We start from the raw sequence: 18,247 nt of genomic DNA, 5'->3' as shown, positions 1-18,247 counted from the left end.
GAAAAAAGCTAGCTGGGCTGACTCCCCATAGAAGTCAAATACACCAAGACACCCTGTCTGGAGACAGTTCTAGGCCATCAACAGTGGATTCCAGGACACACTCTCAGACATGCCTGGGGACACACCACTGCTGTGCACAAAGCTTCATGACCACTCACACCTGTCCTCCTCTCCCTAAGCAGGCAAAATAAGTGGTGACATTGCTAAATACAAGAGACCAAAAATGACATGGCTCTATGTATATCTAACCAAATTATATTAAATTTAACAGGAGGAAAGTTTCTACAAAATTCTATCACGTCTTCCAACTTTTTATGTTAACTGTATTTAAGTTAACATAATATAAATAAGGCCAATAATAAACATGAGGTCACAACCTGATAAATTTTAACTATAAGACTATTAATTAAAATAGGAGGGATAAGTAAGAAGTAGTGGTAAGGGGAGAGGAAAAGATGGCGGAGGAGTAGGGGACCCTATTCCAACTGGTTACCGGAATTGAGCTGAAGATCTACCAGACCACTCTGAACACCCATGAAATCAGCCTGAGGTGTAAGAAGATCTGGATCTCTACAAACAGAATATTGCAGGCGGTTGGTTTCAAGGTAAGAAGCAGGGAGCCATGATTCCTCGGGCAGATATCAGAGGATAAACGGCAGCAGAAGGGAGCTTGGCCATTGGGATCCTACAGCGCCGGTGAGCGATAGCCTCCCACGCTGGCGACCGAGCACAGACTCGCAGACCCGTAGTGACAGAGAAAGGACTTTAGACAGAAACCTGAGCAGTGGGGTGGCGTGTGCGAACTGGGGGGCGGCTGGCGGTTTTAGAAGCACAAAGGGCAGAGATGTGCCCCGACCTGGAGGCAGGAATGGGAGCACTGCGGAGGGGTGCACGACCCAGGATGCTGCAGTTTACACCAGCACAGACAGAAACAGAGATAGTGTGGCCTGGAGAGCTCACTGAAGAACAGATTGCGATTTCTCTGCTCTGAGGCAGAGGGTTGGAAATGGTCTCTTCTGCTCTCTCGGAAGAGATGTGGAAAGCCGCCAGGGAAAGCCACCAGAGAACAAGAGCCCCAAAAAACTGGTTCTCACTGAGCCCATCCCCCGCCACAGGGGAGCAGGGCAACTCTGCCCAAACAGGGTTGCCCGAGTAACAGCGTGGCAGGCTCCTCTCCCAGAAGTCAGGCTGGGAGAACAAGAGGCCAGCAACCCTAACGTGCCTAGAAAACAGGTGCATCTTGCTTGGGTTGTGGTCAATAATTTGGACTATATATATTCCTTCAACCACCCCTCAACAGAATGACTAGGAGGAGGAACCCCCAAAATAGGAGACTCAGAGATTATGACTTATGCCACAGATTTACAAATGGATTCCGATATAACCAAGATGTCAGAGATGGAATTCAGGCTAGCAATTGTGAAGACAATAGCTAGAATGGAGAAATCAATTAATGGCAACATAGAGCCTCTAAGGGCAGAAATGAAAGCTGAATTGGTAGAACTTAAAAATGCTATCAATGAGATCCAATCTAATCTAGATAATCTAACAGCTAGGGTAAGTGAGGCAGAAGAACAAATTAGTGACCTGGAAGACCATTATATAGATAAAAGGGAAAAGACGAGGCCAGGGGAAAAAAAAACTGAACACGAAAATAGGATGAGAGAAATAAGTGACACCATGAAGCATTCCAATGTCAAAATTATTGGAATCCTGGAGGGGGTGGAGAGAGAGAGAGGACTAGAAGATATATTTGAGCAAATCGTAGCTGAGAACTTCCCTAATCTGGGGAATGAAACAAACATTCGTGTCCTAGAGGCAGAGAGGACCCCTCCCAAGATCAAGGAAAACAGGCCAACACCCTGGCATGTAATAGTAAAACCTGCAAATCCTAGAACCAAGGAAACCATCTTAAGGGCAGTTAGGGGGAAGAGATTCCTTACGTACAGAGGGAGGAACATCAGAATAACGTCAGACCTATCCACAGAGACCTGGCAAGCCAGAAAGGCCTGGCAAGACATATTCAGGGTACTAAACGAGAAGAACATGCAGCCAAGAATACTTTATCCGGCAAGGCTGTCATTTAGAATGGATGGAGAGATACAGAACTTCCAAGACCGGCAGAAACTGAAAGAATATGTGACCACTAAGCCAGCCCCGCAAGAAATATTAAGGGGGGTTCTATAAAAGGAGAAAGACCCCAAGAGTGATCTACACAGAAATTTACAGGGACAATCTATAAAAACAAGGTCTTCAGAGGCAACATGATGACAATAAATTCTTATCTTTCAATAATCATTCTCAACGTGAACGGCCTAAATGCTCCCATAAAATGGCACAGGGTTGCAGATTGGATAAAAAGACAGGACCCATCCATACACTGTCTATAAGAGACTCATTTTGAACCTAAAGATACACCAACTGAAAGTGAAAGGATGGAGATCCATCTTCCATGCCAGTGGACCTCAAAAGAAAGCTGGGGTAGCAATTCTTATATCAGACAAATTAGATTTTAAACTAAAGACTCTAGTTAGAGAACAGAAGGACACTATACCATTCTTAAAGGGTCTATCCAACAAGAAGATCTAACAATAGTAAATATCTATGCCCCCAACATAGGAGCAGCCATCTACATAAGCCAACTGTTAACCAAAATAGTCATATTGATAACAATACATTAATTGTAGGAGACCTCAATACTCCACTCTCAGCAACAGACAGATCATCTAAGCAGAAAATCAACAAAGAAACAAGAGCTTTGAATGACATACTGGACCAGATGGACCTCACGGATATATACAGAACATTCCACCCTAAAACAACAGAATACTCATTCTTCTCGAGCGCACATAGAACTTTCTCCAGTACAGACCACATACTGGGTCACAAATCAGGTCTCATCCGATACTAAAAGATTGAGATTATTCCCTGCATATTCCCAGACCATAATGCTTTAAAACTGGAACTCAATCACAAGAAAAAATTTGGAAGAAATTCAAACACTTGGAAGCTAAAGACCACTCTGCTCAAGAATGTTTGGGTCAACCAGGAAATCAAAAAAAGAACTTAAACAATTCATGGAAACCAATAAGAATGAAAATACATCAGTCCAAAACCTATGGGATACTGCAAAGGCGGTCCTAAGGGGGAAATACATAGCCATCCAAGCCTCACTCAAAAAAATAGAAAAATCCCGAATTCACCAACTAACTACACCTTAAAGAACTAGAGAAAAAGCAACAAACGATGCCTAAGCCACACATTAGAAGAGAAATAATTAAGATTAGAGCAGAGATCAAAGAATTAGAAACCAGAAACACAGTAGATCAGATCAACAAAACTAGAAGCTGGTTCTTTGAAAGAATAAGATCGAAAAACCACTGGCCAGACTTACCCAAAAGAAAAGAGAAATGACCCAAATTAATAAAATTATGAATGAAAGGGGAGAGATCACGACTAACACCAAGGAAATAGAAACAATTATTAGAAATTATTATCAACAACTATATGCCAATAAACTGAGCAATCTGGATGAAATGGAGGCCTTCCTGGAAACCTATAAGCTGCCAAGACTGAAACAGGAAGAAATTGACAACCTGAATAGGCCAATAACCCGTAACCAGATTGAAGCAGTGATCAAAAACCTCCCAAAAAACAAGAGCCCAGGGCCTGATGGATTCCCTAGGGAATTCTACCAAACATCCAAAGAAGAAATAATAGCTATTCTACTGAAGCTGTTTCAAAAAATAGGAACAGAAGGAAAACTTCCAAACTCATTCTATGAGGCCAGCATTACCTTAATCCCCAAACCAGGCAAAGACCCCATCAAAAAGGAGAATTTCAGACCAATATCCCTGATGAATATGGATTCCAAAATCCTCAACAAAATCCTAGCTAATAGGATCCAACAATACATTAAAAGGATCATCCACCACGACCAAGTGGGATTTATCTCAGGGATGCAACGGTGGTTCAACATCCATAAATCAATGATTGTGATAGAACACATTAATAAGAGGAGAGAGAAGAACCATATGGTCCTCTCAATTGACGCAGAAAAAGCATTTGACAAAATACGGCATCCTTTCCTGATTAAAACTCTTCAGAGTATAGTATGGATAGAGGGAACATTCCTCAAGTTCATAAAATCCATCTATGAAAAACCCACAGCGAATATCATCCTCAATGGGGAAAAGCTGAGAGCCTTTCCCTTAAGATCAGGAACACGTCAAGGATGCCCACTCTCGCCACTATTGTTCAACATAGTTCTAGAAGTCCTAGCAACAGCAACCAGACAACAAAAAGAAATAAAAGGTATTCAAATTGGCAAAGAAGAAGTCAAACTCTCTTTTCGCAGATGACATGATACTTTATGTGGAAAACCCAAAAGGCTCCACCCCCAAATTACTAGAACTCATCCAGCAATTCAGTAATGTGGCAGGATACAAAATCAATGCACAGATTTCAGTTGCTTTCTTATACACTAACAACGCAACTGTAGAAACAGAAATTAGAGAAACGATTCCATTTACAATAGCACCAAAAACCATAAGATACCTCAGAATAAACCTAACCAAAGGATCTATACTCTAGGAACTACAGAACACTCATGAAAGAAATTGAAGAAGACACAAAAAGATGGAAAAACATTCCATGCTCATGGATTGGAAGAATAAACATTGTTAAAATGTCTATGCTACCCAGAGCAATCTAGACCTTCAATGCCATCCTGATCAAAATTCCAATGACATTTTTCAAAGCACTGGAACAAACAATCCTAAAATTTGTATGGAATCAGAAAAGACCCCGAATCGCCAAAGAAATGTTGAAAAAGAAAAACAAAGCTAGGGGCATCACGTTGCCCAATTTCAAGCTATATTACAAAGCAGTGATCACCAAGACAGCATGGTACTGGCACAAAAACAGACATAGAGACCAGTGGAACAGAATAGAGAACCCAGATATGGACCCTCAACTCTATGGTCAAATAATCTTCGACAAAGCAGGAAAAAAATATGCAATGGAAAAAAAGACAGTCTCTTCAATTAATGGTGCTGGGAAAATTGCACAGCTATATACAGAAGAATGAAACTTGACCATTCTCTAACATCATACACAAAGATAAACTCAAAATGGATGAAAGACCTCAATGTGAGACAGGAATCCATCAAAATCCTAGAAGAGAACATAGGCAGTAACCTCTTTTGACATTGGCCACAGCAACTTCTTTCAAGACACATCTCCAAAAGCTAGTGAAACAAAAGCAAAAATGAACTTTTGGGACTTCATCAAGATAAGAAGCTTCTGCAGAGCAAAAGAAATAGTCAACAAAACAAAGAGGCAACCCACAGAATGAGAGAAGATATTTGCAAATGACACTACAAATAAAGGGCTGGTATCCAAGATCTATAAAGAACTTCTCAAACTCAACACCCAAAAAACAAATAATCAAGTCAAAAAGTGGGCAGAAGATATGAAAAGACACTTCTCTGAAGAAGACATACAAATGGCTAACAGACACATGAAAAAATGTTCATCATCATTAGCCATCAGGGAAATTCAAATCAAAACCACATTGAAATACCACCTTACACCAGTTAGAATGGCAAAAATTCACAAGGCCAGAAACAACAAATGTTGGAGAGGTTGTGGAGAAAGGGGAACCCTCTTACACTGTTGGTGGGAATGAAAATTGGTACAGCCACTTTGGAAAACAGTGTGGAGGTTCCTCAAAAAATTAAAAATAGAGCTACCCTCTGACTCAGCAATTGCACTCCTGGGTATTTACCCCAAAGACACAAATGTAGGGAAAAGAAGGGCCATATGCACCCCAATGTTCACAGCAGCAATGTCCGCAATAGCCAAACTGTGGAAAGAGCTGAGATGCCCTTCAGCAGATGAATGGATAAAGAAGATGTGGTCCATATATACAATGGAATATTACTCAGCCATCAGAAAGGATGAATACCCAACTTTTACATCAACATGGATGGGACTGAAGGAGATTAGGCTAAGTGAAATAAGTCAAGCAGAGAGAGTCAATTATCATATGGTTTCACTTATTTGTGGAATATAAGGAATAGCATGGAGGACATTAGGAGAAGGAACAGAAAAATGAAGGGGGGAAATCGGAGGGAGAGATGAACCATGAGAGACTATGGACTCTGAAAAACAAACAGGGTTTTAGAGGGGAGGGGGGTGGGGGGTTGGGTTAGCCCGGTGATGGGTATTAAGGAAGGCACGTACTGCTTGGAGCACTGGATGTTATACGAAAACAATGAATCGTGGATCACATCAAAAACTAATGATGTACTGTATGGTGACTAACATAACATAATAAAATAAAATAAAATAAATAAAATGAATAAAATAGGAGGGATAAAATATGGAATCTACTGTGAAGCTAGAATAGCTCATCTCCCTTTTTCAACATGTAAGAGATAGTTAACATCAAATTTAAGTGGCTATAAGTGTTTAAACTGGTACAAAACAAAAAATATATGAACTTATCAAAGGTACACACATAACCTGATTAGCTACAAGTGAATAACCTCCCATAAGATACATATTCCAGGCTGGTTTCTTTTGCCATTTATGTTTTAGGGTCATTTTATCTAGTATCAAATGGTATATATCATTATAAAAGGTATGTTCGTTTTAAAATAAGCCAAAGTTAACCTAAAGTACAAGATCAATCTGCTGCAAACTAATAGGTAAATATTCAAAAGTAAGGCTCTGCTGCTCTTCCCCCCACAATAGTTCTCAAAACCAGCAAAAATAATTCAGAGACAACTATAATTTTAACAAGATTACGGGGGTGAACAGAATCCAGCACATTAACTCTGAAGCTTGGAGAGGAACTGGCTTCCTCCCTTTCCTGATGATAGAAGTGGAGCATTTAGTGCCTTGCCAATGGTTCCCTGACTGTACACAGCAGAATCAAAATTAGAACTCCAAACTCCAAACTCTGAATCCCAAGCCCTGTTCTCTGAATAATATTTAAAATGTATATCACAGTAAATTATGATGTAAGAACAAAAACTCTAGCAATATTTGCAATATAATTTTCAATTTAAAATAAAGTCGAGTGGTTTTTAAAGATCCCTTTTTCCCCCCAAATGGCCTAATTTTGTCACTTTGTAGTACTAATAAATTTAAGAATGATACAAAATGCCATTGCACATTCATCCAAAATAAATACCTTAGCAGAATTTCCAGTGTGTAGAAGCTTCTTTAAAGTTGAGCCTGAAAGTTTAAAACACTGAGTTAGAAATAGAGTATGTAAATTTATACCATACACACAAAAAAAACTCAAAATGGATTAAGATATATTTTAAAAGATCAGTTTTAGAAAGAAAATATGTACTTATAACAAAAGATATAATTTTTTAAAAATAAAACTTACCTTCAGAAACAAAGCAATGTCATAGGAGACAGAGATACATCTTTAAGATGAAAGTACTTTAAGTATGAACCTCTTCAAAACTCTTAAAAGAGTCAAAATGATTGATATTAAAGTAACATATATGCCCACAGTGGATTATGTGTAAATATCTCATCATGCATAAAATAAATGATTTTTTCTAATTTCTAAAGTTAAAAATAAAACTGCTCACAAAACATTTTACAAGAACATTTTGCAAATATTCAAAACAGCGTTTCTTTCCTTGTGGCAACAATCACATTTATGGGTTCAGTCCTCTAGCAGAATCTTTGGTCACTGTCAAGAGGAATCAAAGTTTACTCAGAACTACACCAGTCAACTGCAAAAACTTTGATGCTGCAGCCCTCTTCAATTAGAAAGTCTCTCTTATGAGGATGGAAACATGTTACCTATCATTCTATAAATGTAGTCATGTCTTAGTATGGAGATGTCTTGGCAACCCTACCTAAATATCAGATGTAGGCTCTAAATGGGATCTTAACCTTAAAGAAGGAAGTAATCTTTAAAAATGAAAATATATTGGAAATTAGGCAAGAGAACTTTCCTTCCATATTTTTCTGGGGAGAAAACTATTTAGATCTCCTGGTGAGAAGTTTTATGCATCAATTAAAACTTGGACATCAAAACATATTTTCCCCACCACTGTATTTCAAAGAGATGTTCCACCAAGAAATAGAGCTAGTCTCAACAAATTTCTATAGGTCATCTTCATGTGGAAAAATATATGCATGTTAGTTAAATGCATACAATTTTGTAACTGCTGTGCCATATACAATACTGGGGCTTAGTGGACTCACCATTGTTATGACTACATTACAGCACTAAATCACCAATGGTTTGTGAATGAGTAAGGGAAGTTAAAGTGCCCTCCTCCCTCTACTTCTCCTGTCACCAAACCATCTCCAGTAATTTTTGGTCTAGAGCCACCACTTACTGGACTAAGCTCTCTCACAGCTACGATTCAAGTGCCTGTGCTCATGGGACTGTTTTATCCCATACCTCTCCTTAACCTGGGGCCTTGTCCCTTGCCTCCATGTTCATCCATTCTTGAACAAAGGCTGGTGTACCTCAGTTTAATATCGGCTCCAGTATGCCCATGAGGACCTCATGTGGTTGGCAGGGTCAACAGACACTCCACTCCTTAAGAGATTTGAGATAAAGTCTGCACACAGCTCTCTTCCCGGACATCTGGCAAATCCATCATCTTGCAACACATTCTTGGAAACACTTTCTCCTGGTCATTGTGCATGACCACTGGGGCTTCTCAGCCCTTTCTCTTCTTAGAATAGGTCCACAGTTTTAAACGTTTAGTCTACCCACAGTTGCCTATATCCACTCATGTCTACACAGAGAGAAGAAAAATATTTATAGAAAGGACAGCCTTTACAAAGAGACATACAGAATGTCTGATCCATATCTGCCAACAGTCTCTGACTTTTTTTTTTTTTTGAAATTAACCTGATAATTTGTTAGAGCAGCAATAGAAAATGAATACATACATATTTGATCTATCCCATCTTGTATTCAGAAACTCCTGTATGTGTGAAGTAGTACAGCTTGGCAGTTACAAGCCAGTCAGAAGTCAGACTGCTAAGGTTCAAATCCAGGTTTCGCACTCACTATATAACCTGAGTCAGTTACTTAATCTCACCATGCTCAAGTCTTCTCATCTGTAAAATGGGATATTAACAGTGCCTATCATAGCGGATTCTTAATGAAGTTTAAATGAGTTCATATATACAAATGCTTAGAACAGTGTCTGGTTTATGAAAAGTACATTTTCCCCACAAGATAAGGCATCAGCTATTCTCTAAGGCACTCTTTTAATTTTTTTTATTCTTTCTTTCTTTTTTCTTTTTAAGGAGGCTCCATGCCCAGCATGGAGCCCAACTCGGGGCTTAAACTCACAACCCTGAGATCAAGACCTGAGCTGAGATCAAGAGTTGGATGCTTAACTGACTGAGCTACCCAGGGGACCACTGAGGCATTCTTTTTTAAATAAGAACAACATTAGAAAGAATATTTGTGCAGTAGGGGCACATAGCATAGTGTTTCAACATGAAAACCAGTGATAAATACCTGAGAGCTTTGCCTGGCCACTTTAGGTATTTCTTAAGGTCCTAAGTTCACAAAGATATTGCCACTCTACCATTATGAAATCCTTTTCATTTTAATTTCAAAAAGTTTCTCTCTATATATCACACCTGTTTGGACTTTTATTTTTATTTTTTTATTATTATGTTATGTTAATCACCATACATCACATCATTAGTTTTTGATGTAGTGTTCCATGATTCATTGTTTGCATATAACACCCAGTGCTCCATGCAGAACGTTCCCTCTTTAATATCCATCACCAGGCTAACCCATCCTGTTTAGACTTTTAAATACACCACCCACACTATGATTATAACCACCCCTTTCTCAGGTGCCTCTTCAACCCTACTGGTTGCCACTATATTGATTCATATGAGGAGAAAATGAATAAATGAGTAAATAAAATCTAGTTGGACTAGATTCTATGAACTAGATTCAATGGTTGGACTGATTCTATGAACTTCAAACTTCTATTGGCTTTTATTGTATCTTATAAATATTCTTTGAATGTGAGTCTTATTGCTTTTAAGGAGGGCTGGGTCTAGCACAAGAAGAGTGAGGGGTCTGCACAAGATTTAAGGACCAAAAACTCAGTAATCAAAATAAATAATATTTTAATACAATAGCTTCTAAAAATCAAAATTAATGCAAAAAAAAACATGATGAACATTATTAAAGTTTTAAATAAGTACCAGTGTTCAGCTGAGCCATACTGGAGCCTAAGGTAAAAGGAAATATGTGTACCACTATAGATATGTTTTTATGTATTTTTAATGATTAAATTTTTTCCAGAACATTTAAGCATTGAAAAAATATTGAAAAAACAAAATCTCAATATTGAACAATCAAAAAATATTAAAACTCACCATTAGCTTAAATATTTTGTTTATAACACAGAATGCATTATAATCTTACTTTCCTGGCTTTAATGGAACAAATCCAACAACATTTTCAAAATCTTCTTTGCTTATCTCATTTTCAATTGTGAGAATTGCAATACTTGACAATTTCTCTTGACAAAGTAACAATCTTGTAGATAATCTTTTTAAGGCCACTAGTTCACAAATATAGTTCTAATCTAACTTTAACATTATAAAAGGGATTCATACTTGGTTTTAATTCTTTTTAAAAAAACTCTCTCTGTATCACGCCTCAAACTAATTAATAAGCAAAGGCAGTATAGCACACCAGGAAGAACACAGAGAAACACACTTTGGGGTGCTGGCGTGCAAGGTGTGCTGAAAGTTGCCAGTCGAGCAGGAACACAGAACTTTCTGGCACTACAGTATCTACAATAAGCACTCAGAAGCAGCAATCCACTGGAGGGATTTGAAATTAATCTCAAAAGGAAGCACTGGTTGCTATACGAAAACAATGAATCGCGGATCACCACATCAAAAACTAATGATGTATTGTACGGTGACTAACATAACATAATAGAATAAAATTAAAAAAAAAAGGAATCATGGACCTAAATGTGAAACATATTAACTATAGAATTTCTAGAAGAAGACATAGAAGATCTTTGTGATCTTGGGTTAGACAAAGAATCCTTAGACAGGACACCAAAAACACAATCCATAATAGAAAAATTTATAAACTGAACCTTATAAAAATTAAAAACTTTTACTCTCTGAAGGACACAATTAAGGGAATGAAAAGACAAGTCAGAGATGGGGAGAAAATATTTCCAAGTCACGTATCTCATAAAGCACTTAAATCTGAAATATATAAAGAACTTTCAAAATTCAATATTAAGAAGACAACTCAATTAAAAAAATGGTCAATCAATTCAAACATACAGACTGCCAAAGATATACAGATGGCAAATCGCACATGAAAGATGCTCAAGATCACTAGTCATTAGAGAAATGCAAATTAAAACCACAGTAAGATACCACTACCACTAAAATAAAAAGACTGATCATACTAAGTGTCAATGAGAATGTAAAGTAACTACAACTGTCATACTGCTGGTGAGAATGTCAACCATTATGGGAAGCAGTCTGTCAGTCAAACATATAACTTTATATGATTCAGCCATTGCATTCTCAAGAGATAGGAAAGCACATGTGCACATAAAGACTTATACACAAATGTTTACAGAAGCTTGGTTTATATCCAAATACTAGAAGCGGCCCAAATGCCCATCAACAAGTGACTGGATAAACAAACTATGGTATATCTATATAATGGAATACTATACTACTCAGAAATGAACTATTAATATATGCACCAACACAGAATATCAAAATAATTATATTGAGTGAAAGAAGCCAAACAAAGAAGAGTATATACTGCATGATTCTATTTCTGTAAGATTCTAGAAAATCAAATTAATCTATAATGACAAAAGCAGATCAATGGTGACCTGGGGGAGTGGGCAGGAGGGTCGGAAAAGAGCATGAGAAAACCATTGGGAATGATGGCTATGTTCATTATCTCGATTGTCATAATGATTTCACAGGTATACATCTATGTCAAAACTTCTCAAAATTAACATTATCTATACATACCGTTTATTGTATGTCAATTATACTCCCCCAAAAGAGCTGGTTTTTTGAACAGGAAAAAACAGAGTAGGTGGTCTGGAAGTGACTAAGTGAAAGATCAGGAGGACAGAGGTTGTGCTCAGATACAGGTCTGTATGATGACAAGGGTGCAGAAGAAAACCAGTAAACCATGGAGGGTGAGGGGTCGAGGAGCTGATGGGTAACTTGATAAGAAGGGAAAGGACTCGGAGACAGCTAAGCCATTAAAAAAAGTCAAGTAGGCAGATCAGAAGATATGGCAGCAACAAGGACAGACAAGGCCTAGTCAAGGGAGAGGTTTCCAGAGGGGGTGGTGGATGAGGTCTGGAATGGACCTTGGAGAAAAGAAAGACCATGATCTCACTCCCACAGGCCTGAGGGAGACAAAGAAGCCTGAGAGAAAAGCCAGGTTTCAGAGAGCCGAGGAGGTGAAACCAAGAGGCTGAGGCTCTAGGGCTGTCGCTTAACCCAGTAAGAGGATTTCCAGAGGGTCGAGTACAAAGTGGGAAGGAGGGCAAGAAATGCAGGGCACTGATGACGAAAGCACCCTAGAGAGGACGCTGGGAAGACACCAAGTGGGTCCAAGGGGCATTAGGCTCAGCCATCACCTGGTGACACGAAGGCAGTTTAGCCTGGCTGCAATGCATCTCTGAAGGAGCCCTAGTGTAAAGTGCACAGGAGACCCTGTTCCCTCGGGAAGAGGGGGCTGTGGTGTGTCCTGACTACAAGGAACTCAGGGAGGGCTGTCGGGCTCAGGGTCCTGAGCAGTAGTTAGAACCCAGTTAGAGCCCAGTGAGCTGTAGAAACTTTGAGAAATAAGGCCGCTCAGAGGTTGTGTTCACATTCCAAGCACTGTCAGGCCAAGGCATAAAGCAAGGGATACTCTTAAAAAGTCATAAACAAATCTGCAGTTTAATTATGCATTGGTTTTTATATTCCGTATAAGAACCTGGTTGAGCAAAGATTAATAATGACTCCTATAAAAAACACATATGATAAATAAAATCTTAAAAAAAAAAGGGGGGGGGGCCTGGGTGGCTCAGTCAGTTAAGCGGCTGCCTTCGGCTCGGGTCATGATCCCAGGGTCCTGGGATCGAGCCCCGCATTGGGCTCCTTGCTCAGCGGGGAGCCTGCTTCTCCCTCTCCCTCTGCCTGCCTCTCTGCGTACTTGTTCTCTCTCTCTATCTCTCTGTCAAATAAATAAATAAAATCTTAAAAAAAAAACCATATATGAACCATATCTTCTTTATCCATTGGTCTGTTGAAGGGCCATTGAACTGTTCTTTCCAGTTTGGCTATTGCGGACATTGCTGCTATGAACATTGGGGTACATATGGCCCTTCTTTTCACTACATCTGTGTCTTTGGGGTAAATACCCAGGAGTGCAATCTCTGGGTCAGAGGGTAGCTCTATTTTTAATTTTTTGAGGAACCTCCACACTGTTTTCCAAAGTGGCTATACCAACTTGCATTCTCACCAACAGTGTAAGAGGGCTCCCCTTTCTCCACAACCTCTCCAACATTTGTTGTTTCTTGCCTTGTCAATTTTTGCCATTCTAACTGGTGTAAGGTGGTATTTCAATGTGGTTTTGATTTGAATTTCCCTGATGGCTAATGATGATGGACATTTTTTCATGTGTCTGTTAGCCATTTGTATGTCTTCTTTGAAGAAGTGTTTGTTCATGTCTGTTCATGTTTTCTGCCTAATTTTTGACCTGATTATTTGTTTCTTGGGTTTTAGAATATTATTCAGCCATCAAAAGGATGAATACCTAATTTTTTATCAACATGGATGGGACTGGAGTAGATTATGCTAAGTGAAATAAGTCAAGCAGAGAAAGTCAATTATCAAATGGTTTCACTTACTTGTGGAACATAAGGAATAGCATGGAGGACATTAGGAGAAGGAAGGGAAAAATGAAGGGGGGGACATCAGAGGGGGAGATGAACCATGAGAGACTATGGACTCTGAGAAACAAACTGAGGGTTTTAAAGGGGAGGGGAGTGGGGGAATGGGTTAGCCTGGTGATGGGTATTAAGGAGGGCATGTATTACATGGAGCACTCGGTGCTATACAAAAACAACGAATCATGGAACATTACATCAAAAACTAATGATGTACTGTATGGTGACTAACATAACATAATAAAATTAAATTAAAAAAAAATATATGAGGTACTGTGTGAATTTTCCATTTGAGCCCAATCCTTTAAACCCAAGGGCTATTTATTTTGAAGATTTTTGATATAAAACATCTCTAGTACAAAATAAATCCTTCCACCCACACCAAACATTTATTGCAAATGTAGCAATAAATGTACAGTGTAGCACTGTACACTGAATGGGACAAGAAATCTGCTTCCTTGAGACTCATGAGCAGTAAACCTTCCAAAGCAAACACATATAACTTGAATCCTGTACTGATGATGCATGGGCACATGAAAGGGGGCCACAGCCTGCCCCTGCACCAAATACCCTTGGTTTACTCATGTGCCATTCTTTATCATCTCCTCACATCCTGTCAGCTTTCATTATTACAGAGGTAAGGCTTCAAGTGCCCACCCTTGTCCACCATGATGTATTGGCCTAAAATTGGCTTTAGGAAAATCTTCTCATTCATAATTAGTCATGGAATTTACAAACCGTTGAGTAGCAGGTTGGCAGACATCATAGTTGGTGTGTGTTCTGTCAGCCACTTCCCTAATGTTCTTACTCTCTAAACCTCACTTGCAGCAGTATCTCTAGATGCCTGGAATAATGAACAGTGTTCATTTCACATTACAACAGAGTCCAAACAGGCTTCCTCATTCAATGGCTTATATAAATCCTTAAGCATAGAAAAACTTACAGACTATTTTCTCTCTCTAAAAACAGTATAGAGAGAAACAGAACCTCTCTCTTTGCTACTGACAAAACAAGATGGCAGGATAAGAAACTGACTTCAAACATTGTGGCAGCTGATGTTTCAGATTAACTTCTTTCTCTGTATAAAACCTAGCTATCCAGTAGGTCTGAGAATTTTTAAGACTTGCAGAATATAGGAATTGCTCTTATTTTAGGTTTCTATACTTAGGGACATTATTTGTAGTGTGGGGCAGGAAGCATACCGAATCAGTGGTATGTAAACCCAGCTTCCAGGTTCTAACCCAGTATTCCAGAGTATCTTGGCCACTATCAGCCACAGTAACATTTAATTAAGAAGTTTATACAGTAGTGTTCTTCATATTAGGTAAGAAATATTAGATATCTAGAATATAAAAGATCTAAAATAAGGAATATTAGATACCTAGAATGTCTGGAACTGACTAGTGAAAAGCTTCCTGTCCTAGCCTCAACAGGTTTCGCAGAAGTCAAGAAGATACTGATGCTATGGAAATATTTAAGGCACATTCCTTTCCCTTTAAAATCTGGTGTTTTCTTATAGTTTCTTAGGTTTTATAACTAACTTGGTCAAGACCTTGAGTGACATATGGTGGCCGTTTTAACAAATCCAAATAAACTGGGAAGAATGGAAGAGAGTGAGGTCAAGAAAATGTGTAGAATTGCTAATCCACAATCCCTTATTGGAAATTTCAAAATCTAAGAATCTATGAAAACTAAAGCTTTTTGTGTGGAATTTACTGGTGGACAGGACCTGACCTGAATCTGAACTCATGTGGTAGCAACACCCGACTAATGTGAGGCTATTTCATATCTTAGGCTACAGAAATAAGAATTCTCTTGGTTACAGGGTGCTGTCCAGCCCCCTGGGGTGTTACATATAGACATCAACATTGTGTTAATGTTTGCTGAACATCAACACACCACACAGCCATTCTAAAATCTGAAAAATTTTGATTCCAAAATACATTTAGCCTGAAGATCATCATAAAAGGTATGTGGACCTGCCTAATCACCAACTTCTACCCAGTTTGATAAATCATGCAAAAATACATTTATCTGAAAAGAGCCTGTTTGATTCAAGTATTAAGCATATAAGCATCAAAATAAGGATGATTTTATATGCAAATGCTCATACTTCAACATTCTGAAACATGACTCATACTGGCCGTGTTATACAGCCAGCTTATTCTATACACGAGATAAACGAGCTTATTCCACACACTAAACTAGATAAACAGCACCTGCTCTTATGCTGGCTCAGGAGACTAGTACTCTGCAATCCCAATCGAAGAGTCACTATTCTCGGTCAGACACTATTAAACTGGGTAAAAAGCTACTTGTACCTGCAATCTTAACCAGTCCATGTGGTAATAGTAGCCAGAATTAAGGTAATACCATACACCACCTCCTAGATGCATAAAGTTTCACAACACAAATAGCAAATGAATTTCTACACCCAGTTCTAGTAAGTTTATTCAGGCTGAAGGGGGGCCTATTAATCTTCAGACATTTTAAAGTACTCTCTGTAGAAAACGAGTATCCTTTTCATACATATGACAAAACAGAATGGATGGATTATACCTAGCACAAATAAAAAATTCTGCATGCAGTTATTTCTCATTTTCATCCATTCCTGCTACACCATGGAGCGTTACAAACCCCTATGATTCCACTTCAGATTATACTTACCATTTGATTTTTAAATTTTTACTTTAAATACACAATGTTGAAGTATCAATGAACAGAAATGTTATCAATAACACTATAATTTAAAGGAAAACCTTCTTTGTGTATTTGAAAGATTTAAAGACCAAGTCTTCTACCTTCAAGTAATGATTTAATCATTCAGTTCAGGAGATGTATTTATTATATATATTTCACTAAACAGTTCAGTTTATATAAGTGTCGTTATATTTTTCACATAAATAGTACTAAATTAAATTTGGGATTCTGAATTTTGAAATATCCACCGAAAGTGCCATGTTCTTTCAGGTCCCATGTCTTTCACAGATCGATCTCCCATCTAGGAAACCCTTTCCACACTCGTATTTCAAGGCTCAGATAGTGATTACCTCTCTTGAAGCCTTCCTCAAGTCCTCTGAATAGAATTGTTCGACTTTCTTTGCTACCATTACACTTTTCGTAGCAGCAATTACACTGTAATTATTTTTTTTTCTCACCTATCCCTCACCCTGGCAATCAGCTTATATAATACAAGCATGGAGAGATATTGTTCATTTCTACCCCAGAACTTTTGTTTCTCCCTCAGTAGATATTTGAATGAATGATCAGAGAGTAAAGATCCCATTATGAGGTTATGTTCTCCTCAAATATGATCATCTGGCAAGGAGGAAAAAATGGGGAACTGTCAGTCTTCAAAGGCAGAAAGACCAAACCAGACACTCTTTAAAAAGAAAGTAGGATTCATAGTCAATAGCACAAATTACACCAGTTGTGCCATGAATATTAAGTTGAGAGGAAACACTGTTCTATGTCAAGAGCTGCACAGAAAGCACAGCGGTGGTAACTTGGCTATATTTCAAGTTCCCTCCTGCTGCCACACCCTAAAGCATTCAAACAGAGTATCTCTGCATCAATGATAAAGTCTTGAAGAACAAGATATTTTTGTAAGAAAAAAATGAAAAGTTACTTAAAAATACTCTGGATCAAATGTTTCTCAATTTTGTGCACAGGCATCCCATGGAGTTCTTGCTAAAAATGCAGACTGTGATTTGGTAGGTCTGGCTGGAGCCTGACATTTTGCATTTTCTAACAAGCTCTCAGGTGAGGCTGATGCTGCTGGTCAATGAACCATCCTTTTTAAGGAGCACTTATGACGTAGGGATAGATATTCTATATTCTGTTTTCCTCCAAAGTGCAGGTTGGACTTGTCTTACTTTTAACCAGAATGCCCTTGTTACCATTCCTTGTTATAACCTAATCTTGATGGTGCTAATTATATAAAATATTACTGAAAATTCAACTGGAAAAAATCTGTATCACTTTAGAAATCTTTAAATTGTTCTTACCTATACTCTGGTAATGCCATCGAAAGAAAATTCGTTCAGGTAGAAACTGCAGTATTTTCTATAAAACAAATTTAAAAATTGTTAAGATATCAACAGAAAATAAACTACACATTTCATGATAGTACTGTGTGTGGTGTGTGTGTGTATCAGAAAAGAAAAGAAAATCTATTTCCAATAATGTAAATAGTGCAGTTGACCCTGTAAGCTAAGCCCAAGGGACAGTGTCTTTTACTTGCCCCAAGCAACCTTCCTTCCCTGAGCGCC

At 38.4% G+C, this 18,247-nt stretch overlaps 1 protein-coding gene across 14 annotated transcripts in view; it reads right to left on the bottom strand.

Annotated features, from left to right (window-relative positions):
• Positions 1-18,247, bottom strand: part of RALGAPA2 (Ral GTPase activating protein catalytic subunit alpha 2) — a 327,287-nt gene that overhangs the window by 255,149 nt on the left and 53,891 nt on the right. For 11 of the 14 annotated variants that reach the window (XR_010405762.1, XM_064572731.1, XM_064572744.1 and 8 more), the window contains exons 4-5: positions 17,984-18,041; positions 7,202-7,245 (exon numbers count right to left, since the gene is read on the bottom strand). Coding sequence is in view for 10 of the 14 variants with exons in the window: in XM_064572731.1 (XP_064428801.1) it covers positions 7,202-7,245; positions 17,984-18,041 (102 nt within the window). In the remaining 4 variants the exon portion in view is untranslated. Of the gene's footprint in view, positions 1-7,201; positions 7,246-8,511; positions 8,787-8,943; positions 9,106-17,983; positions 18,042-18,247 lie in introns of those variants that run through there. The other 3 variants (XM_064572741.1, XM_064572743.1, XM_064572742.1) reach the window with 3 other exon arrangements.

Source organism: Mirounga angustirostris, unplaced genomic scaffold, assembly GCF_029215605.1.
Source record: "Mirounga angustirostris isolate CCGP_5_RB_7025 unplaced genomic scaffold, mMirAng1.0.hap1 SCAF_10, whole genome shotgun sequence".
Lineage (NCBI taxonomy): Eukaryota > Metazoa > Chordata > Mammalia > Carnivora > Phocidae > Mirounga > Mirounga angustirostris.
This window is presented reverse-complemented; position numbering and strand designations above follow the sequence as displayed.